Source organism: Podarcis melisellensis (assembly GCF_964234715.1).
Source record: "Podarcis melisellensis genome assembly, chromosome: 5".
Classification (NCBI taxonomy): domain Eukaryota; kingdom Metazoa; phylum Chordata; class Lepidosauria; order Squamata; family Lacertidae; genus Podarcis; species Podarcis melisellensis.
The window spans coordinates 62,146,371-62,169,700 of NC_138537.1; the positions used below are offsets into that span (position 1 = coordinate 62,146,371).

At 43.1% G+C, this 23,330-nt stretch overlaps 2 protein-coding genes across 5 annotated transcripts in view; one reads left to right on the forward strand and one right to left on the reverse strand.

Annotated features, from left to right (window-relative positions):
- DNTT (DNA nucleotidylexotransferase) overlaps window positions 1-5,266 on the reverse strand; it is a 137,415-nt gene extending 132,149 nt beyond the window's left edge. The window contains exons 1-3 of the mRNA XM_081912795.1: window positions 5,159-5,266; window positions 3,863-4,127; window positions 2,444-2,560 (exon numbers count right to left, since the gene is read on the reverse strand). Coding sequence (XP_081768921.1) covers window positions 2,444-2,517 — 74 coding nt within the window. The 5' untranslated portion in view covers window positions 2,518-2,560; window positions 3,863-4,127; window positions 5,159-5,266. The remainder of the gene's footprint in view (window positions 1-2,443; window positions 2,561-3,862; window positions 4,128-5,158) is intronic.
- The window catches only part of BLNK (B cell linker), a 103,128-nt gene that overhangs the window by 1,962 nt on the left and 77,836 nt on the right, over window positions 1-23,330 (forward strand). For 2 of the 4 annotated variants that reach the window (XR_014168640.1, XM_081912746.1), the window contains exons 1-2: window positions 666-843; window positions 3,616-3,678. Coding sequence is in view for 3 of the 4 variants with exons in the window: in XM_081912746.1 (XP_081768872.1) it covers window positions 769-843; window positions 3,616-3,678 (138 nt within the window). In the remaining variant the exon portion in view is untranslated. Of the gene's footprint in view, window positions 1-665; window positions 844-3,615; window positions 3,679-23,330 lie in introns of those variants that run through there. The other 2 variants (XM_081912747.1, XM_081912748.1) reach the window with 2 other exon arrangements.

Below are 23,330 nucleotides of genomic sequence, written 5' to 3' on the forward strand. Positions count from 1 at the left end.
GCTCTGTTCCCAGGAGATGCCAATCTCAGTACCCCCAAAGGATGCCACCCGGAGCTAAGTTGAAGAACACAGAATGTGAGTGCTGAAAATCCCGAATTAATTTTGTGGATTCTAAAAATACATCTGTTTCTCTCTCCTTTTTTCCATGCAGCAGTGAATGTTGACAATAAATTTTAATAGGGATAGGTTGTCGGCATTTACTAGCACATCTCTGAATTTCTGGACATTCACAAATTTATCTGGGGTTGCAAACATTCGGTATAACATATTCCTACATACACTTACATGAAACAGAATGGCAGAAATCAGGGCTTCCAGCAATATGTATTTTAAGATATGATTTGATAAACAGTAACACTGAAGAACTCAAGATAAAAGATTTCCTACATACAAAACCAGTACATTTACTCCAGTAAACGTCACATCGGCAATACACCATTATCTAAACTTGCTGTTGATGGTGGATATGCTTTTGATCTTTGCTTTGCGTTGAGTGGTGAGACATCTTTGCCTCCTTGTCATGTTCATTGCAGCTTATGAGCAGAATGACTGTCACTGAATGAAATGTGAAATGATCACACTAACAACTGTGCAGCCGCTGTAAAGGGACATGTAGCTTTAAGCAATGACGACCACAGGGGGGGGGGGGAGTTGCAAAGGACACTTCCTCTAATAACTTCCAGAAACTCTCAGTAATGTTTAGTAAAGCAAACAGTTTCTGCTTTACCAGAAGAAGCAGGTCAGTTTGCCCTTGTTGGGTGACCCAGCATGGCCACAAAACTACCCTTCCGAGAAGAATGTGAGACTTGGACTGCTATTCAAGTGGCAGATCTCCTGAGACAGGTACTGGACTGATATGATATTCTAGACAATTGACTGTCCAAAGATTAAGAGGCAGGCATGGTTAAAGAGTCAATGTAACATTACCCCATTCTTTTTGAAGACATTAGTGGCAAGCTCTTAAAGGCAATATGTCTGTGAAATTCTTCTATTATTAGCCTAAAGCACCAAGAAAGGGAATATTTCATTAGTCACCTGTGTTATACTGAATATTATCACAACATGTATAGTTGTCAGATTGCCATTAGGAATATGAATCTGGGTGCAGAACAGTTAACATATGTAACATTTCAACTTCATGATCCTCCTCTACATGCAGCCATGAGCAGACTCATATTCTTGACTTCAAAACTGCCTGCACCCTCTCCTCTTACCCCCAACGCAAGGACCTGCCTGGCCATGCAAGATGCAGGGTTCAAGAATTCTTGAAGGGGATCACCCCCCCCCCTCAGCTATGGTGGCCATGTGACACCTAACAAGTCAGCTGACAGCTTCAAGGGGCTCGTAAGTTATATTCGGGAAATTGCTTTGCAATACAAGTTTATGTTAGGCAAAAATATGTACATAGATGTTTACATTTGGGGAAATGTTCACTAAAATGATTGATTTTATGAAGATTTTTTTTTAAAAAAATGCACACTGGCATGAATGAAATGAAATGAAAATAAATAAATAATTGTACCCTGCCCATCTGACTTGAGTTGCCCCAGCCACTCTGGGGGGCTTCTAACATGTATAAAAACATAATAAAACATTCTGCACCATGCCGAACCTTGTACTATACAGTGTTGAAAACTGATTGATAAGAGAGAGAAACTGAAATTGTTAGATTTGCCCATCCCTGTGCCAGCTCTTGGAGAATCTACTGCACTTGGAGAATCTACTGGAGGGTGGGGATTAACAGCTGAATATTCCTCAAATGTGGACAAGCCCTAAGCAAAGCTTGTAAGATTCATCTGCAGCAGAGGCAAGGCAGCAGAGGAATAACAGCTGAAAACAATATTCTTGTGTATGTGTGTACATCCATACTTGCAACCAGTGGTTGTTGTTTTTTCTGGAGAGGGACACAGGGGTACACATACTCCTAAACATTTTGTGAATCTTTGTACTTTTGTCCATTTACTGTATTTTATTTTTACCAATTTGAGCTGTAAAATGGTGATTTTCTTGAGTCAAACTGAGAGTACCCCTAAACATTTTTTAGAAAAAAAGCACTGCTGGTAATTGTATGTGGGGCACAGGTGGTGCTGTGATCTAAACCACTGAGCCTCTTGGGCTTGCTGATCGGAAGGTCAGTGGTTCAAATCCGTATGATGGGGTGAGCTCCCATTGCTCTGTCCAGCTCCTGCCAACCTAGCAATTCGAAAGCATACCAGTGCAAGTTGATAAATGGGTACCGCTGTGGCGGGAAGGTAAATGGCATTTCCATGTGCTCTGGCATTCATCACGGTGTCCCAGAAGCGGTTTAGTCCTGCTGGCCACATGACCCGGAAAGCTGCCTGTGGACAAATGCCGGCTCCCTCGGCCTAAAAGCGAGATGAGTGTCACAACCCCATAGTCGCCTTTGACTGGACTTAACTATCCAGGGGTCTTTTACCTTTACCTTTTACATTTACTAGTAACTGTAGACACCCCTTCCTCACTCAGATAAATATTTATTTTCTTCCTTCTCCTCATATTGCAGCCTTGTCCTCTTCAGTAGTTTGTCCTGTCCTGGCTTCTGAAGCAAGCAGGGGGACGGTATTATTAAACTGATCACATCCTTGTCATTTTCACCATTTGTAGAATGTGTGATCTCACAGTCCCTCTGATGGTGCTAATTAGAGAATAGCTGCAACCCTTGACACACTTAGGAACACTTACTACCTGGTGAGAGGTTATAAGGATGTGGAAGTGGAAGTGAAGCAAGAACTATGCACTCACAAAGCCTTTTTGTCAAAATATTCTCATTTAGCAAAAAGGGGGCATATAATACTGAGGTATTTATGTCATTAAACAGGGCAATCCTGAATGTGTTTGCTTTTCACTTCTATTTCCTTCTATAAATTCAAGATCTTTTAGAAGTCACATTTTATTGTACTGTTTTCCCCTGACCTTGCATTTCTACAATGGATGTCTGCACCGCAAAAAAAAATTCCACTCCTGCTAACTTCCTCTTTAAATCTAGACATACATTACATCTGTCCATGGTACAGGGTACAGGTCAAGAAAATATTACGTTTTCAAAATAGTGTTGTGTAAAATTAAAAAACAACTCCAAAGGAAATGACCCAACAATCTTCAAAAAAAGGAACTGTGGAGAACTTTCTACTGAAATACTTAGTACAAAACTTATCCTACCCAAATTGCCTATTAATAGGTCGTGTCACTGTCTATTTTACCAGACTAAGCCCCTGGGGCACGATGGCCAACAGTTTTTAGGCATGTGAGCCACAGAAAAGGAGACATAAGCCCACCTGCTGCCATCCAGTTGTGTCTCAAATTGCTGTTGCTTATGCCACACGTGTGACCTGTGTCTGGTACAGGGATCAGAGTATCAGAATGGGATGTAGAGACCCAGGTTCAAATCTCCACCCAATCATGAAGTTTACTGGATGACAGTCACCACCTGTTCACTTAACTTACCTCACAAGGTGGTTGTGAGAATAAACAGAAACTGTACTTAAAACGAACATTCTTCAAGGCACTATGTCAGCCTGAAAGCCATCTAAAAGGTTTATGTAATGTACATATCACCAGTTCTAATATCACCTTTCCCTCCCTCTTCCTTTTCAGTGTGGTATGCATGACTGCGCCCGGATAGTGGAAAAACTAAAGATAGACGGAGCTCGGTTTTTGGTAAGCATTTTTCATAATTTCTCTTAAAAATTGTTAACAGAAAGATGGCCTCCCTTTTAGTGAGCAGCAATTATCGTGCTCTCACACTGTATAACACTGAGTAACACCAGTATTCAGACTCAGATGCATGAAGGCAAGAGAAAAATACCAATATAAAATGAACACAAAGAAAAGTGAACCTTACCTTAAACATATAAGCCAAGCAATATATATTTAGAGTTCATTTCCAATTGTGTTGCAAGAAGTGACGAAATGTCACATGACAAAAGATCTGGAGGAACTTTCATGGGCTCTTTCACTTTTCATCACAATTTAATATTGCTCAACACTGTTGACAATGTAAGATCAAATCCGTGGTAAATTTATTCTTCTGATGGCATTTTGCCAATGCTGAGTGATTAGTTATGTGCAAGTTGGGCTGCTTACAAATCTAGAACTATTCATTTAAACTAAAAAGAAAAACAAAAACAAAAACAGGCACAAATTAAAATTAAAATATTTGGAAAAAGCTTTCCCTGCCTTTCCCCTTCACTGACCTTCCCTTCTGTTAGGAGTCTTCCTTTATTTAGACTGTAAGTCTGTGTCTAATTTTATATACAGAGCCTGCTTCTTGAAGGAAGACTGTATGAAATTTAATCATACAGGAATCATGAAGAGAAACTAGCATTTTATGGCTGTATGCACTCTGCCAGTTGACGGTCTTGAAATTTGCACAGAATATGACTCCCTGGAGGGTTTTGTTTTTAGAAGTGTGTGATTTTAGCCCTCATGACTGTAGAGAATTTGTTCTAAAGTTGGGGAGCAGCCTGCAGATCAGGAAACAAAAGTACACTTTATGTGCTATGTTCAGTGGGATAAAGTTGTGAAAACATTATTAGTCTTGTGCCCTGCGACACTCTCCCCCCTGTGTACAGGGAGCATGTAAAATAAATAAAGGAGCTATACTAAGTTTAGGTGGCTCCCTAATCCAACAGTCAGAGAATGCAACTTCATTAATGCTAATCTGTCACTAACAATTGTAGAACTCGAAAGTCTTGTTATCACCTCATTCACTTGCCAGAGCAAGGAGGAACCATCAAATTACCCTAGCAAAGCGGAGCAGCTCCCCGCTTCTGACGGCTCAGAGTAGGCTTGGGAGGCAGCGCGCCAAATGTCACCCCCTCAGACACCTGGGGTGGGTGATGACAGCACTCCTGCTCTGAAAAAAGGCCCAGAGCTGTGCTTCCTCACCCTACTACACTAACTGCTTTCTCCCCATGGGATTGGTGCCCACACCCCAAGTCTAATATCAGCTTGCTCTCCCTGAAACACTGGCAAAAACAAGACTGGTTTAAAGCTTCCAGACAATAGGACTTTCCTTGTAACAAATGGGTTATCAGAAGTCACCCACAGGCTATTACTGAACCATGGCATGTGTCCTTTATTTTCCACACATCTATTTCCACACATAAACCTCCATCACACTGGTCCTACTACTCACCCAAATCCATACCTTCTTTTACCTTCCATTGTTCATTCCTTGCACACATATTAAATGATATTAAATATTAAGATTCCAAATAATGTAGGGTTGCCATCTTTCAAAAAGTAAAAACCAAGACTCCCCAAAATTGTCAAGCTTTTTTTCTTATTGACTTGCCTAAGATCCAGGACGAAGCGCCCCTTTCGGAAATTCCACAGGGATATCAATTCCATCTTTGGAATCCTGCTAATGTCTGGGAAAATTCAGAAGTATGGCAGCCCTAAAATAATGCAATCAAATCAATTAAGCAAAGTAAACCTTTGGACATGTATGTATTTCACTGTAATTAAAATCATGAGGGCAGAATATCTTCAATGGCATTTTATTTCTCCCTCCTCCCTTTCTAGATTAGAAACAGTCCTGCTTTGCAAGGCATTTTTCCAAATTAGGAGACAGTTGATTCAATTCAAAGGGTTTTAAATGCCAAGCTGAGAAGACGCAATTGGCTTCATTTTTCTCAGAGCACTGAACATTCATTACTGAGGGACGAGAGTGTAGTAACAGAACAAACATATAAAACTATTGCTAGGGGGTGGTTTAGTTTCAGATCATATGTCAAACACTGCACGTTAATTGAAAATGAGTCTGAGCGATTCAATTGGATAGAGCGCTAAAACCTGGCAATTAACGCCATGCAAATATTCAATGGTGCCATAAAGCAGGCCAAAGCATCTTCAGTTAATTGGTCCAGAATTAAAACAACAAGCACAAAATTTAGTAATAAAACTGGCACTCAGATTCATCCAGAGTGTGGCTCTTTTGCGCATTTCTCAGCCACCTTGGGCCTATTATAGCCCAACTGCTTTTGTAGTAGTTCTTTTGTTGCAATGACAAACTCATGGCATCTTAAGACTGCTGGCTTGTTGGTAGCCAAAAGGGTAATCATTAGACAATTGCTCTTAAGTCCTCCAAATGGTGCAAAAGCAGACATTGCCTCACCCCCCACAGCTAAGGATGATGTAACCTCAGTGTGTCTGTGTGAAGAGAAGCAATAGAAACTGCCATTTAAGCAGGGGAGTGAGACAAACTAATAATTTTCCTTCCTGTTAAACTGTGATGGATTTGCTGCATGTTGCCTCTGACAGTTGTTAATTGGTTCTAGCCTGCAGGCTCAACATCTAGATCAGGTACAGGCAACGTGTGGTCCTCCAGATGTTGCTGGATGCCAATACCCATCAGCCCCAACTTGCAGAACCAAAAATATAGTCAAGGATAATGGGAATTGTAGTCCAACAACATCTGGAGGGCCACAGGTTCCGACCTAGATTCAAGCGGGGCCAGGCCAATTGTGAGGCAGAGTGAGGTGGCTGACTCAGGAAGCAGACACTAAAAGGGAAGGGAGGTTGATTTTATTTAATATTTGCATTCTGCTTTTCCAACAACAAATGTTGAGCTCAAAGCAGCTCACAGTAACCACAATAGCATTAGGAGGGGGGGAAATTATAAACACCATAATATTAAACACAGAAACATATAAATAAAGCAAACAACAATAAATTCATCAAAACAGCTAATAACAGTTCAACAAAATCAAAATATGGGAAAGAGCACCAACCCTGTACCAAATGATTTCCTCTCTTTGGGAAGGTGCTTCTTTGCTCATGGCAGCAGGTATCACACACCCCAGGCAATTTTAAACTTGACTTCTTTTCACCGTACTGCTCCCTTGCTTGATCTGGGCACAGGGCTGGACCCAGTCCATCTCCAGCTTCTGGTTCTCTTTGAAAGGTGACCCAACAACAAATGATGGTTAGGTGTTAGAGGACTGAGTTGCGTGTAATGTGCATGAGCTGTCTTGCACCCCTCAAATCTGAATTGCTATCCTTAGAAGATGCAGAGGAGGATGCTGTCCTGTTGCCAGCATTGAAAGGGGTTTCAGCTGTCAATCTAACTGGCTTCTGTATGTAGAATTGAGAGGGGATGCCATCTTGTCATTTGCTCAGGGAGCAAAACACTGTGGGCTGGACATGGATTCAAGAGAGCTGTATGGAGGGTCACACTATTATGAATGCAATTTTTTATGTCTGAATGTTGCTCTGGTGTTTTATCCTCCCACATTGAAGCTCATTGATCATAGATCATTCAAGTTAATGCTGGTATTCATAGATAGGGTTCTAAAGGAAGTAGGGTCCTCAGCTGATGTTTGAACCCTGTGCTGCTGCTACTAACTCCCCACTTTCTGTTTCCAGGCTTTTAGTCTGCATGCCCCTACACTGGCATTCTGAAAAGCTTCTGGGTATGAGTGGTGGGTAATGTCTGTGGTCCCAGGCAATATTATATCCATGCAATTCAGAGCCAGTACTATTGTCATTGGTGGTTTTTTTTTTTAAAAAAAAGGATGCCTACTATAGTCATCACCATTCCTTTGCTGGAATTAAAAGACCTCAAGTGATATGCCATAGCTGTGTATGATATTATTTCCTTATAACTGGCAGTATAAAAATATTCCATTCAGCTACTGTATTGCTTTACAATACATATCCTTATGACAGGAGTTCCCAACACCAGTATTATAGTGACAATCCTAAAATTATCTTGTAAAAACAGAGCGCTTGTATTAATCCCATTTTCATTCCAGTGGTTTTAAGTTGTCTCATGCTTCCCATCCTCGCTTCTTTATAGCCTTTATAGCTATGCTGGAACTGCCTTGGAGAACATACGGAAGCCCTTCATTTTCAGGCTGCCGCTGATCTCACAAGGCCACCAAGCTCCCTTTCCATTTTGAACCCAAAACTACAGGATGCTCTTAGGTTGAATTGAAGTGAACCCAGAGTCATTCCAAAGGGCTACTAGATTCAAGAAGGCAAAGTAGAAAGATCGAGAGACAAACTTATTTCATAACCAGTGTTCAAAAACTTATATACAGTGGTACCTTGGGTTAAGAACTTAATTCGTTCTGGAGGTCCATTCTTAACCTGAAACTGTTCTTAACCTGAGGTACCACTTTAGCTAATGGGGCCTCCCGCTACCACCACACAATTTCTGTTCTCATCCTGAAGCAAAGTTCTTAACCCGAGGTACTATTTCTGGGTTATTCTGTAACCTGAGGTACCACTGTACTAGTAATGAACTCTTTCTCCAAGTGTGGATTATTATGTAGCCAAAACAGTACAATCTATGCAAAAGAGGGAGGTATCAGCAAGCTTCATGGCCATAGCCAAAGGGGGGCAGGGGGGGCAGGGGCCCTCCCTAGATCAAGTACAGTGGTACCTCGGGATACCTACGCTTCAGGTTACATACGCTTCAGGTTACAGACTCCACTAACCCAGAAACAGTACCTCAGGTTAAGAACTTTGCTTAAGGATGAGAACAGAAATCATGTTCCGGCGGCACAGTGGCAGCAGGAGGCCCCATTACCTAAAGTGGTGCTTCAGGTTAAGAACAGTTTCAGGTTAAGAACGGACCTCCAGAACAAATTAAGTATGTAACCCGAGGTACCACTGTATAACAATAGAAATATTTAACTGACCAATCACATTGGTTCTGCCCCTCTCCAATAAAAGGCCTTCTCTCCCTAAAAAAGACCTGCCCCCCCCCAAAAAAATCCTGGCTTATGCCCATGGCAAGCTTAGGGAAATAACTAGGTTTGCATAAGGGGGGGGGGAATCTGAGGGTGGCAAAACGGATCAATGAGGACTGAGCATGCTGGGTGGATACCCTCCAACATTTCTCCAATGAAAATAGAGATGTCTATTCCTTAATGATAATTTTACTATTTGTACCCCACACATCTTATCGGGTTGCCCAAGCACACTGGGCAGCTTCCAACATATATAAAAACATAATGAAACATTAATTTTTAAAAAAAAAAAACCTTCCCTATACAGGATTGCTTTCAGGTGGCTCGGGGTTGGAAAACTCCATACCCTCTAACATTTCTCCAATGGAAATAGGGACAGCCAAAGGAAAAGCAGGATGGCTTCTCTAAATCAGGGATGTCCCTGGAAAATAGGGACACTTGGAGGGTCTCTGAATGGCTATGGACTGGAGGACCCCCTTCAGACTGGTGGTGTTTTGTAGGTATACACAACATGCCAGATACAATAATTGTGCATTAATAGTGGATTCATACTGTGCTGTGCACACATCATTCTGGTTTACTGATTGTTCTGTGATGCTTCCCTAATGATACCACATTACTGTATCCTCTTTGTCCCACTCTATGGTCTTCTTGAACCATTTATTGTTGTTTAGTCGTGTCTGACTCTTCGTGACCCCATGGACCAGAGCACACCAGGCACTCCTGTCTTCCACTGCCTCCTGCAGTTTGGTCAAACTCATGCTGGTAGCTTCGAGAACAATATCCAACCATCTCATCCTCTGTCGCCCCCTTCTCCTTGTGCCCTCCATCTTTCCCAGCATCAGGGTCTTTTCCAGACAGTCTTCTCTTCTCATGAGGTGGCCAAAGTATTGGAGTCTCAGCTTCAGAATCTGTCCTTCCAGTGAGCACTCAGGGCTGATTTCCTTCAGAATGGATAGGTTTGATCTTCTTGCAGTCCATGGGACTCTCAAGAGTCTCATCCAGCACCATAATTCAAAAGCATCAATTCTTCAGCAATCAGCCTTCTTTATGGTCCAGCTCTGGCTTCCATACATCAATACTGGGAAAACCATAGCTTTAAGTATAAGGACCTTTGTTGGCAAGGTGATGTCTCTGCTTTTTAAGATGCTGTCTAGGTTTGTCATTGCTTTTCTCCCAAGAAGCAGGTGTCTTTTGGGACAAATAAAAAACAGCCTGGGGGGGGGTTGTAGTATAAAATGTTACAGGATTTTAGCAGGCATTTCAAGACATGCTCTGATCAGAAACAGAGCAATATGACTGTTCCCTAACTTTTGCAGTTGTAAGCAGTACTGAAAGTGGGGCCGCAAATAACTGACTATTGGGTGGGAATGGAATATTTAGAAGGAAGCTGTGGTTGGCTGATAGATCTCACTTGCTCTGCCTGATATTGGTTATTTTAAAATGGAATAAATAGTAGAGGAAATAAGCATTTTTGTCTCCTCCATTTCTAGTTCAAACATAGATAATACAAAATGGAGGAAACCCCCATGCTTAGTATTTGCATCATCCCTGCATTTACACAGCTGTGCTAGAACCTTGGAGAATCTCTTTAGACAATGAGTTGTTTATTCCTGTAACAGTTCTTTTAATCTGTAGTTCTTTCTTAACCTCCTTGGCTAGCTTTATATTTCCTGGCTCCCTCTACTTCCCACATCCCTTACGGCTGGGGAGTGCTGCACTGCATGACAGTCCCAATGTCCTTCATTTGCAGACTGCAGCTGATTTCAAAGGCCACTAAACTCACTTTCCACTTAGAACCACAGTGAAAGGGTTTTCTGAGGTAAAGTTGGATGTAGAGTCATTCCCAAGGGCTACCTTATTTCCTAGTTACTTTTCAGCATTCAGCTTTATACTGGCTGCTGTGGCCAAAACATAAATTGAGTGAAAGAGGAAAGATATCTCCCCTTCTAGATTTGTGGTTTTAAAAGAGGAACGACAGAACCGTGGAGTGGGATGGGACATGTTTAACACTTGCCTTGCAGTTCAGTGTGAACCTAATGCTTTATTATAGCTGTCAAGATATTGCTTCACTGTGTGTGTGTTTTTATATAAAGGTATGTATCATCAATAATACTTTAAGTAGAGGAGGGAGCTACATTATTTATGCGTACTAGATGTTACCAATGACAACCGTGGCCTAGTTAATGTACTGTACGCATTCCAGCTACTGCAGATAAAGAAAGGGAATTGTGCCTTTAAAAAAATGGTGCCTTTAAAAAAAGATACAGATAGAATTTACAGTGCTTGGCTATCTGCCTCAAAGCACTTTCAATCTATGTTTGCTGTGTTGAGGAAGGGCTACTGTTCATCTTAGAGTTATTCTTTATTTTAAAGCTTTCTGGATTACCCTTGACATATTGTTCTCCACTATATGATGCATTTTTAAGCCTTTTGACTGGTGCAACTCCCATCAGCCCCCAGTCAAAGGCTAGTATAATCTATTGCTAGCATTTTTCAAAGAAAGAAGCTGAGGGTTCTAACAAGGAAAGGTTGTTAAAGCAAACGGCATTTAAAGCAAACAGAACGAGGAGACCTATTTTAAAACCTGAGTTTAGAGGATTTAATACAGTGGTACCTCTGGTTTCAAACTTAATTTGTTCTGTAGGTCCGTTCTTAACCTGAAACCGTTCTTAAACTGAGGTACCACTTTAGCTAATGGGGCCTCCCGCTGCTGCCGCCATGCGATTTCTGTTCTCATTCTGAAGCAAAGTTCTTAACCAGAGGTACTTGTTATGTACTGAAGTTCTCACCCTGGGCCAGCAGAGGGATACTGTAGATAGTTTTCACTCAGGTCCACATATGCAAATAGGGGATTAAAAGTGACGTTCAGTGATTGGATAGTTACAGAAAGTGCTTACAGTTGCGTTCTAGTGGAGCTCTAAAGAAGCAGGCTGGCTGAACCCTTCAGTTCTTTTCTGTTCTGGCCTGTGAATAAACAAGAGCTGTTTGAAGAATCGCTGTGTCGTCTGATATGTTCACCCACAACTTCCAGGTTAGTGGAGTCTGTAACCCGAGGTGTTTGTAACCCAAGGTACCACTGTAGTTGAGCACATTTGCACTCCTTGGCAATTGCTCTTAGTCTCTTTAACAAGCTATGTCGATATGCCTCCAATGGAATGCAAACTATAAAAAGCGAAGACATATTTTTGTCTTTTTATTTCTACCTACAAGAATAAGACAGAAGCCAAGTTAAGCATTGTTGTGTAACCATTACTGTTGATGACTAAATTGTCACCGATCTGTAATAAGCCAAGTAAGTGAGTGAGGAGAAAAAGGCAAAAATATAGCAGGTTCATCTAAAAAGTCAACACATATACACATAGGCTTAATGTGTTTCCAGTGCTGGGTTTTTAATCCATGTGTGATATTAATCCAAAATGCATATGTATCCTTTATTTTGCTATAAGATGCTTCTGTATGATGCATAGTCCTTAAGCCTTAGCATTCCCACTCATTGACACCTCTTGGTGTATGCACAAATTGTAGCTGTGCTGATGTGAAAAGCCAGGGGGCAAAGCTGTGAAACTCACTGGAAAAACCACTAAAAGCCCTGAGGGAGAGAACTATGAATGTTTCTGAATAAAACAGCCCTCCCCAAGCTGGTGCCCTCCAGTTAAGTTGAACTACAGCTCCAATGAGTCCCAGCTACCATAGCTAATGGCCATGGATAATGTTAGTTGTTGCTCAAAAAAATCTTAAAAGCACCAGGTTTAGGAAAGGCATAAAAGAAAGCATAATTTCTCAAGTTGTTGGGGATCATAGCAGCCAATGCCTAGGAGCTAAGCTCCCTTGTCCCCTCTGAATATTTGATGGGCATTGCCATTCAAATGGTGTCTGTGTGCTGCATCTTATGCAGGGTGGGGCTTACCTGGGCTCCCCCCTCCATATTCCCTTGTTGAGAATGGGGAATTACCAGTTCCCTTTCCAGTTTCTAATGCATCAGCAAGTTATTTCTACAACAACTACTACTGCTAGCTGTTAATGTACATTTTACAGGAAAACAAGCAGAAACAATCCTTTCCCTATGAGGAGTTTCCACTCTAAATGTTGATAGTGAGGAGGGTAAGAAAATCCCTTCTGGATCGAACCAAATACCAGTACTTCTTTAGTCTAGCATCCTGTTGCATAAATTGGTCAACTAAACCATGGTGGCTGTTATTCATTGGGGCTATAAAAAAGGTAAAGGACCCCTGATAGTTGTCCAGTCGCGAACGACTCGGGGGTTGCGGCGCTCATCTCGTTTTACTGGCCGAGGGAGCCGACGTCTGTCCACAGACAGTTTTTCCAGGTCATGTGGCCAGCATGACTAAGCCACTTCTGGTGAACCAGAGCAGTGCACGGAAACGCCGTTTACCTTCCCACTGAAGCGGTGCCTATTTATCTACTTGCACGTACTTTCGAACTCCTAGGTTGGCAGGAGCTGGAACCAGGCAATGGGAGCTTAACCCATCACGGGGATTCAAACCACCGACCTTCCAGTTGGCAAGCCCTAGGCTCAGTGGTTTAGACCTGCTGAGCTACCTGCATCCTAGCACCACTCGCTATAATAAATTATTATTATTATTATTTATTTATACCCCACCCATCTGGCTGGGTTTCCCCAAACACTCTGGGCAGCTCCCATCAGAATATTAAAAATCCAATAAAACATCAAACATTAAAAACTTCCCTAAACAGGGCTGCCTTCAGATATCTTCTAAAGGTCATATAGTTGTTTGTTTCCTTGACATCTGATAGGAGGGCGTTCCACAGGGTGGGCGCCCCTGTAGCCTCACTTCTCACAGGGAGGAACTGCCAGAAGGCCCTCGGAGCTGAACCTTAGTGTCCAGGCTGGATGATGGGGATGGAAACGCTCTTTCAGGTATACTGGGCTGAGGCCGTTTAGGGCTTTAAAGGTGAGCACCCACACTTTGAATTGTGCTGTTATTGTGGAAAGCAGGGAGGCCAACAGGAGGTGGAGCCAGAGCCAATGACAGGCAGAGTCGCACCCTGACTTTTCTGTAAGCCAGAAGGCAGGCGGGAGGCTATTAGAGCCATGCCCCTTTCATCCTAATGGACCAGCCTCCATTGCAACCAGATGTCTATGAGAATCCCACAAGCGCAATAGTCCTCTCTCACTCATGATAATCTCCATAAACGGGCATTTGGAATCATACTGCCTTCGATACTTGACATAATATATATGTGTGTCATGATGAGTAGCCGTCATTAGCCACGAATATGTCTAATTGCATTCTGAATGCATCTACATTCTCAACGCAAAACAAGCCAACCCAAACTAAAAAGTGGGGGGGGGGGAATGCTAGTACAGCAGCAAGGATGGTTTATCATAAAAAGATAGAGTACAAATGTAAAAAAATAAATAAATAAACATAAATAACTCATATTCGCATTAAATATAGATCAAAAGAATATCCTTTGATGTCTAACCCTTTGTTCTTAAAGTTTTACAGCTATATTTTCAAGTAAGATGAAAGCTGTTACTTGGAGGTAACATACTCTGGATGCTTGTAAGTGGCTTTGTAAAACACCAGCCCCCCCTTAAATGAAAAAAGTAAAATAAAATCCCATTCAACAGTAGAGAAACTTGGAAAATTCACCCAGCATTTACATATATTAAAGGATGCCCAGTTGCTGGCCCATAGTTTTTAAAAGTAATTTTCTTAAATCTCATTTTAAAGAGAGCAAGAACCTTTTCCACCAATTTCAGTGGGATTTAAGACGGAGCAAATAACTTTCTCTGTATTGCCTCAGAGGTGATATACCGTAATAGCCATCTTCAAATATCAAAAGGGCTATCACATGGAAGATGGAGCAAGCTTGTTTGCTGCTGCTTCAGAGGGTAAGACCCAATCCAAAGGATTCAAATTACAAGGAAGGAGATTTCTTTGGAAGGAAAATAATGAGATCTGTGATCCACATGTGGGAAAACAAAAGAACTGGTTGGACACCTGGATTCAAAACACCAGGCTTTATGCACTCTCTAGCAGGAGAAAGCCCCCATGGGAGAAAGTTAAGCAGCTGTATAGCAAGGAAATGTAGGTTGTTAGACCCCTATTACATTGGCTTACAGTAGTCGCCCCTTTGTTTGCCAGAGGGCAATGAACAGACCACACACTGTTAAGTAAGTTTAAAATACTTTACTTACAAAACCCAAAGGTCTGATTCATGTGTTATTCCATGCCACAGCAAGGAAAACACAGGTAGAATACGCTTGGGTACAAAATACAGAAATAGCATCAAGCATGCTGTCTGAAGTGAGGGAGTGTGACCTGAGTCTAAGGACACAGCTCTGTGGTCTTAACCCCTTCATGTACTAACTAGCACTCACACATTTTTGACTGTAATTTCCCACAATTCTGACTAAACGTAAGAGTTATTCAACCAAGGAAAGGACTACCTCAGAAGGTGGTGGACTTTTGTTCACTGGAAGTTTTTAAACAAAGGTTGGATGGCTGTATGTAGCTGTGATTTCTGTATCGCAGAGGATTAGACTAGATGGTTCTTGGGATCCCTTTTAACTGCAGTTCTGTGACTTTGTCTCAACACCCCCTTCAGCAAAGAGCTGCTGATAAGAAAAGGGACCCTCTGCTGCCCAAGAATCAGAAACTGTAGTTTGCCCCTCACAGACCTATAATTCCCAGCACCCTTAAACTACAGTTCCCATAATTCTTTGGGGGGTACTTTAAATGGGCTTTACATTTATGGTGCATATGCAGCCACCATTTTATATTCATGGTGCCTTTGGGGAAGAATTTGGCTCAAAACACATTGGCCTCAATAAATAGTTTCTCTTGTGCCTTTTTCCTTCTTTTCTTGTCATAATACCAGATAAGTTTGCCATGAGACAAGCCAGTGGGCTGGTGGCATCAGCCAATAATTATCACTTTTAGTCTAACTATTACTCCCTACCCCGCATGGCTCTTATAATAGTTTGGCATCTACTTCCAACCACACAAAGCTTGTCTGAGCTTCTCAAATTACATTTAAAGTTATGCTTAGCTATGCAAAGCTGTTAAAGGTGGAGAGGAACTTCCTTGATGGCTTCACAGAAAAAGTACAGACTGAACACTCAAGATTTCCCCTCACTAATATGATGACTCCATCCTGCCTTCTCCTAAATTACACCATCTGCTATGAATATGAATGAAGCCAAACAAGCAATGGCAGGCACAGAAGAAGCCAGAAGAGAAATCAGCATAGGCCTAATCACTAATTAGTGTCAACCTGCAATTGTTCTCAACTTAAAAGGCAAAAACCACCAGACTTTTCAGGGTTGCTGGCTATCTGCAAAAAGGGACAACTATCCCTTTAAGAGATTTGCCTAAGAGCCGCTCAGGGGCTGTGTCAAGCTTTCTTCTCTGCGGGAGCTCTTAAAGGAACAGCAGTCCCCAACTGAGCTGGAACTGGCAACTCCTGGTGAAACACGAACAATCTGTCCATTGTCAGCATTCTCTGCCAACGAATGAAAACTAGCAGAAATTCCTCTCAGTGAAGCAGAGGAGGTTATTAAAATATTTATCAGCCATTCCATATTTTAAAACCCAGGGAGTTTGCCCCCGTTACAAACAAATTCAAAGGAAACAGAAGAAAGGCTTCGATTGCGGAGGGTTGTGGTTTTCCCCCCCACCTGCTGGCCCTGTTTGGTTGCTCAGATTTTAACATTGTGTAATCTTGTTCCAAATTTTGAATGTGTGTGTGTGTGTGTGTGTATGAGCAGGACACAGAAACGGCGTTTACCTTCCTGCCGGAGTAGTACCTATTTATCTACTTGCACTTTGACGTGCTTTCAAACTGCTAGGTTGACAGGAGCAGGGACCGAGCAACGGGAGCTCACCCTGTCATGAGGATTTGAACCGCCAACCTTCTGATCAGCAAGTCCTAGGCTCTGTGGTTTAACCTACAGGGCCACCCACGTCCCATATGTGTGTGTGCGCGTGCGCACACGCACACGCAGTCTGGTATCAACCAGCATGGGGAGAGGCTGGTGAGAATAATAATAATAATAATAATAATAATAATAATAATAATAATAATAATTTATTATTTGTACCCTGCCCATCTGGCTGGGTTTCCCCAGCCACTCTGGGCGGCTTCCAACAGAAATGAAAAATACACTAAAATGTCACATATTAAAAACTTCCCTGAACAGGGCTGCCTTCAGATGTCTTCTGAATGTCAGGTAGTTGTCCATCGCCTTGACATCCGGTGGGAGGGCATTCCACAGGGCGGGCGCCACCACCGAGAAGGCCCTCTGCCTGGTTCCCTGCAACTTGGCCTCTCGCAGGGAGGGAACTGCCAGAAGGCCCTCGGAGCTGGACCTCAGTGTCCGGGCAGAACGATGGGGGAGGAGACGCTCCTTCAGATATACTGGACCGAGGCCATTTAGGGCTTTAAAGGTCAGCACCAACACTTTGAATTGTGCTCGGAAACGTACTGGGAGCCAATGTAGGTCTTTCAAGACCGGTGTTATATGGTCTCGGCGGCCGCTCCCAGTCACCAGTCTAGCTGCCGCATTCTGGATTAGTTGTAGTTTCCGGGTCACCTTCAAAGGTAGCCCCACGTAGAGCGGATTGCAGTAGTCCAAGCGGGAGATAACCAGAGCATGTACCACTCTGGCAAGACAGTCCGCAGGCAGATAGGGTCTCAGCCTACGTACCAGATGGAGCTGGTCCCCAAAGTTCTCCCAGTCCTGTGCATAGCAGGAAATGCTTAGATGTCTTGATCATTTTAGAGCTCTTAGGCTCTCATCCTATACTTGCTTACCCAGAAATTAATTCCAGTGAACACAGTGGGACTTGCATGTTTACTGCACTAACTGCAAATCACTTCATTATCCCTCCTATGGACAATCTGCAGTCCAATGCCTGTCCTGACTATTGTATAAGTGTGCTATGCCAAGGGTTGTACTGCTCAAGGCAGTGTTGTACAGCTCCACGACCCCCCTGCTCATTGGCTTTTACATAAGGTGAGCCTGCTGAATCACTCTAAGGGCTCATCCAATAGCCAGTCTTGCTCTCACAGTGGTGCCTGATGCCTGCAGGGTGCATATGAACAAGATCAACAGCAACTGGTAATTCAGAGGCATCTGACAGTGGAAGCAGAACCAGAACCACTGTCTACCACCATTCAGCACTGGTAATGCTTCCAGTTTGGTTTTACTTTTCACAACTAGAAATGGTTGCATTAGGAAGCTAAAATAAATACCGTGTTAAGAAAGGGGACAAACAATGGCTTCCTACAGAAGTAGCCCATTCCCATCATCCCTCACCATTGCTCATGCAGTTTGGGGCTGATGGCGTAGGGCGTGTCGTTTAGGAGGTGAAACTTAATTTTTGCAGATTGCTTCAGTGGTGGTGGAGCTTAAAAATATTTCGGGGGTATGAGGAATTCAAATCTGCTACTAATTCTTGTAACTGGACAACATTTAGCTTGGTAAATCTACATTTGATTAAAAAAGCACATGAACTGATCTCAGAAAACCAAAAAAACTTGATTTTACCTTCTGAAAATGTCAGGTAATACTATAAAATAATTAGTTTCTCTGCATATAACTTATCCTACAAAGCATACAACATCGCCTTGTAATCATAAAACATTAGAAAGTAATGGTATCGGTTAATAAGAAACTCATCGGTTAAAAAATCAGTGAATAAGGAATTTCATCAAGTCTTGCTACGTTCTGGGACATCAGTCACCAACTTGTTTCTTGGCCTCACATTTCTCATGTGTGTACACCCTACCTGCTGCCTCTGTGACTTGTTTCACACACCTCTCTATAGACTGAGCATGGCAGGGCCACTGTGGAACTTGCATGGGCTTTTCAATGAACTTATTTACTTCCACTGAGTAAGTCTACATGTCAAAGGAGGTCCATATACCCGTCAGACCAGTCCATCAGTTCCAACAGGGACAAAGCACTGGGACTGATGGAAGATGTCTTCCTTGGACATTAATTTACTCCCAATATGCCATCATCTCCATCCCTCAAGGCAACGATCTTCTGGACACCAGCTCTCCCCTCCTCACTGTCACCTGAGGTCAATGGTCAGGTATGAGGAGGTTGCAGTCCCACAACAACTGTAGGGCCCATGCCTATCTTGCAGGTTGACCCACTTCCCTGCCCGCATCAATGAAAAGGTCAGGAATGGCAAACAAATTTGAAAGACATCTTGCCTAACCATAAACTATTCCCTTACACTGCACCGATTTAGTGGAGTGTTGGGTGTATTCTAGGGCACACTGTGAGTTGAGGAGACTGGGTGATATCAGCCAAGGTCCAAGGGTTTTGCTGTTCCTAAAGGAAAAGAAATAATGTGAAATGCTCGATTCCACATGTGTACGTTTAAAGTTCATTGTTAAAAGTAGCTTCATTTTAATTGTGGTTGATTGTCTTTGGGTGCTTCTAGAAGCTATTGTTCCCCTTGTTAACTCTGTAAATGCTCTAGGGAAGCCAGATGGCATCATAGCATGAAGGCAGAGCCAGACGGTAGCCCTTTTTGGATCATGCAGCTGCCATCTGCATTGGTGAGTGAACAGCTTTGGCGAGGGGTACTCCTATGCCACCCTGTTCCAATTTCCAAACAGGAATAAAGTCCCTTCTTGTGCTTCTTCCTGCCTACTGAACAGCAAGAGATGGAAATGCACCCCAGTGTAGTGCTCTTCAACCTGCCAGCAACCCAAATAAACTGTGCAATGCTTGTCTGGCGGGTCATCAAAAGCCTATTAGCATGTCATCAGGTGGAAATAGCAGTTTGTGAACTCTGTTGTGCCTTGGCCCTCAAATTCTTTGTCCCCTACCTAATTTCCATAGCAGCCAACGAGAAACAGACAACTCTCTGAAAATAGAAGCCAACATTATGTTATTAATTTCACAGTGAGGCTTTTAGAGAGTTTAGATTTTACAGATCAGTATCTCTAAAAACAAGAACTGCGGGCTCCCCCCCTTTTTTTTTTAGAAAATCTTTGTCTTTTTCATAAAGAACAGTAAATCTGCATTAAAGTAATTTCCCCATAACTGCCCTCTCTGCTCATTTGCAGCTCGTTTAAGAAATTGGTTTTTCTACTTCCTGATTTGAGAAGTTGTGCCAGCAGAGAAAGTATAGCTTTTTATTGCTCTTCGGAGAGTTAGCAATTTAATTGCAAAAGAAAAGCTGGCATTTGTAGTGAAGCTCTAAGGAAATGGAACCTTATATCTGAAGGGATGAGATCATTGCTGATGGCAAGGAGCCACTAATGAAAAACAAAAGCTGCTTTGGCAAGTAGCGCTTAGTAATATTTAGTAAGCCATTAAGTAGTTTGGTAACAAAATTGCTTTAATTAAAATTGATTGAAATCCCCCAGTTAACACTGTGTTTTGATTCTTCTTGCTTAAAGACGATTGGCTCCCCACTGACAAATACCCTAATAAAACTGTTACTTAAGCTTTCCTAACACAGAGGCTGAAGCTGAATAACCACAATCTATTGTGAAAATCCATGCACTGCTTGCTTTATGCGCATAAGCAATTGTAGAATTTCAATATCATTTACTGCTTTTGAGGGAGAGGGAGAGACTGAGGGAGCGCATGCATTGGTAAACACCCGCAGTCTACAACAGCCTGGTATAAACAAATGTGCAATACCCCTGGTACACATCTTCTTGGTGAGTAATGGGTTGTGATTTGGTAACCAACATAAGCAACCACTTGCAGCTCATTCTCAAATCCTGCTTCAGCTAAATGCCATCCTTCTGCAGAAGAAGTTGTACAAAGCCATTGAGACAGTTATCAGTCTCGCCTCGCTACAGGATTTCAATGGAGCGATCTTGATCCTTCCGCCAAGTATCCCCTGAAGCAGATGAGGATCAGGTGCTCAGGAAGTTGTTAGATGCCAATTCCCACCAGTCACCACTGCCAATAATCAGGGATGATGGAAGCTGTAGTCCAAACCCATCTTTACACATGTTTGCCACCTGTATCTTGAACCAATGGACCTCCCTCCGTCCCTCCCTACTCTACTGCAGTGCTTCCCAACCGGTGTTCCGCGGCACACTAGTGTGCCGCGAGACGTTGCCTGGTGTGCCGCGGGAAAAATTAAAAAATTCGAAAGATATCCGGAGAGGCGGCCTTCAGGCGAGTTTTAATTTTAATTTTCCTTCTCCCACTTAATGCCCCACGCTCGCCCGAGCAGCTTGCAGTCCTTGGTAACCACGGCGACCCGAGGGAGGGGAGGGAACAGGGAAGTCGAGGGCGGCGGCGAGCCGCGATGACGTCAGTGGGCCGCGCCGCCTCGCCCTGGCACGGTGTGAGAGCCCCGGCTAGTGGCGCGAGCTTCGGAATAAGTGGGATCCGCGTGCGCGAGACCGAGATCGCGGGTAAGGAGCTCAGCCCTGGGCAGGAGGAAGCGGGGCCGCGCGTGCGGGCCACATCCCCACAGAGAGCGAGCCTCCCCCGGCCCACCACTCCGGGCAGGTCCACTCGCATGAGGGGGCGGCGATGGCGACGGCCGGCAGCTTGCCTGCAATGCCATCCCTCGAGCAGGCGAGGAGCCCGGAGGCTACCAGATGCGAGTCCTCTTTCCCACCCTGCTCGGGAGTCCAGAGCACTTGGTCGCATTCAGGATCTAGAGTGGGGAAGCGGGGCTTGTGTCTGGGCTGGACACATTGGGCTGCCTGTGCCGCTCGACCTGCGGGGAGAAATCAGGGTGGGAGTCACGACCGTGAGGCAGGGCTGCCAAGTGTGGCAGAAGAGGACACGGCCGTCGCATCTGTCCTTAGGTAGGAGCTTCTTCCGTGTCGACCTGCTGCCCTAAAGTCTTGGCTTTTTTCTTGGCTTTTTGGCGGTTGGCACAGAAGGAAGGCAAGGGGGAGGGAAAAAATCGAAACTTACACTTTCGTGCGTCCCTCCCGGCGTGACGCTGCGCGCTGACGTCACGGGGCTGTAATGGTGGTGTGCCTTCGAGATTTTTTTCATGAAACAAGTGTGCCTTTGCCCAAAAAAGGTTGGGAAACACTGCTCTACTGCACTATGTAGAAGGTGGGGGCTGGTTGTTAGGTGAAGCCAGCTTGCTTTTGTAGAGCAAGAGGATAGATGAGGTTTCAATATATGCTGGCATGAGGGTGCCAGTGCCTGATCTTTTTCTCTGGTCCTCTTCACAGTAGAATTCTGAACCAGGCTGCTTCACTGATGAACAAAGGCAAGCTTCTGGGATCATTCAGCAGTCTGTTTTTTTTTTTTTTTTTTGTCAGTAATGCAAAATTCTATTGAACGTTGAGGTATAGGAATGAAATTTAGGTGCACTCATCCTAGGTGTAATTCCACAGTTCAGATTTGTGAAAATGTTGAGCCTGTGCCTGTTTTCAAAGAGGTGTGTGGGAAAATCCTGTGCAAAGCAATCTCTCACTTGAAGGTTCATCCCTTTCTATTCCCATGTAAAATGAAGGCATGAGCAGGAATGAGAACGCTGAGCTCTGGTATTCTGACATGCAGTTCTTGGTAAGCACAATATATATGTAGCTCATACACTCAGACTGATTTACTTCTAAAAGATATGCAATGGTAATATTAGCATGAGACAGTTTATGCTCACAGAATCCTCATCACATCAGTAATTGCACTTATTTTAATGGGCCTATCTGGTATTATAAAGAACTCATTTGATGAAGGGAGGGGTCTGGTTATTTTTTTTTAATGCAGTAGTGTTCTCCAGTTCCCCAAAGTATCAAATGCTATTATGGGATAAAGAAAGTATGGTAATGTACATTTAGCATACACTGATAGGAGCCACATTTCAGTCATGTAGCACATTCCACCTGTGCTATAGTATGATACCATACTGCAACAGATGATGTTTACAAAACAGCTGAGGAGCTTTTATGCTTTTTTAAATACAGTACATGGTAGATTTTTACTAAGCCAGCTAAAAGCAAAGCTTTGCAGCATCCTTGGCTGTCTGATATATTAAATGGGTACGGTTAAGATATATGTTGGGTGAAGACAAAAAAATGGTAACCAAACATGGGGTGCCAGTTCTTCAGTGCAAAATGTTTAAATTCATGTAATTCAGCCATTTCTAAAGCAAATTTTCTGAGATTTGGTCCCATCCAACCCCTGCCCAATCCATTCTTATAGGACAGTGGGTGCTTCTCATGCTGGCAAATTTGTAGCAGAAGTCACATACAGTCATACCTTGGTTGACGAACGCCTTGTGACTTGAACGTTTTGGCTCCCGAACGCCACAAACCCAGAAGTGAGTGTTCAGGTTTGCAAACATTATTTGGAACCCGAACGTCCAATGTGGCTTCTGATTGGCTGCAGGGGCTTCCTGCAGCCAATCAGAAGCCATGTTTTGATTTTCGAACATTTCTGGAATGGATTCCATTCGACTTCCAAGGTACCACTGTATTATCATTGACATCATAATGACAGCCTGCATTCCTTGCTCTCCCCTCCTTTAACCCAGATTTATAATTTCTGGGTAAAAAACAAAAAAAAAATGTTGGGTTTTTTAATGTTGCCAACTACCTATTTAGGATATCTCAACAACCCATTTTCAAACTAAGCAACCAAATCTGGAAGCACCAGAGCCA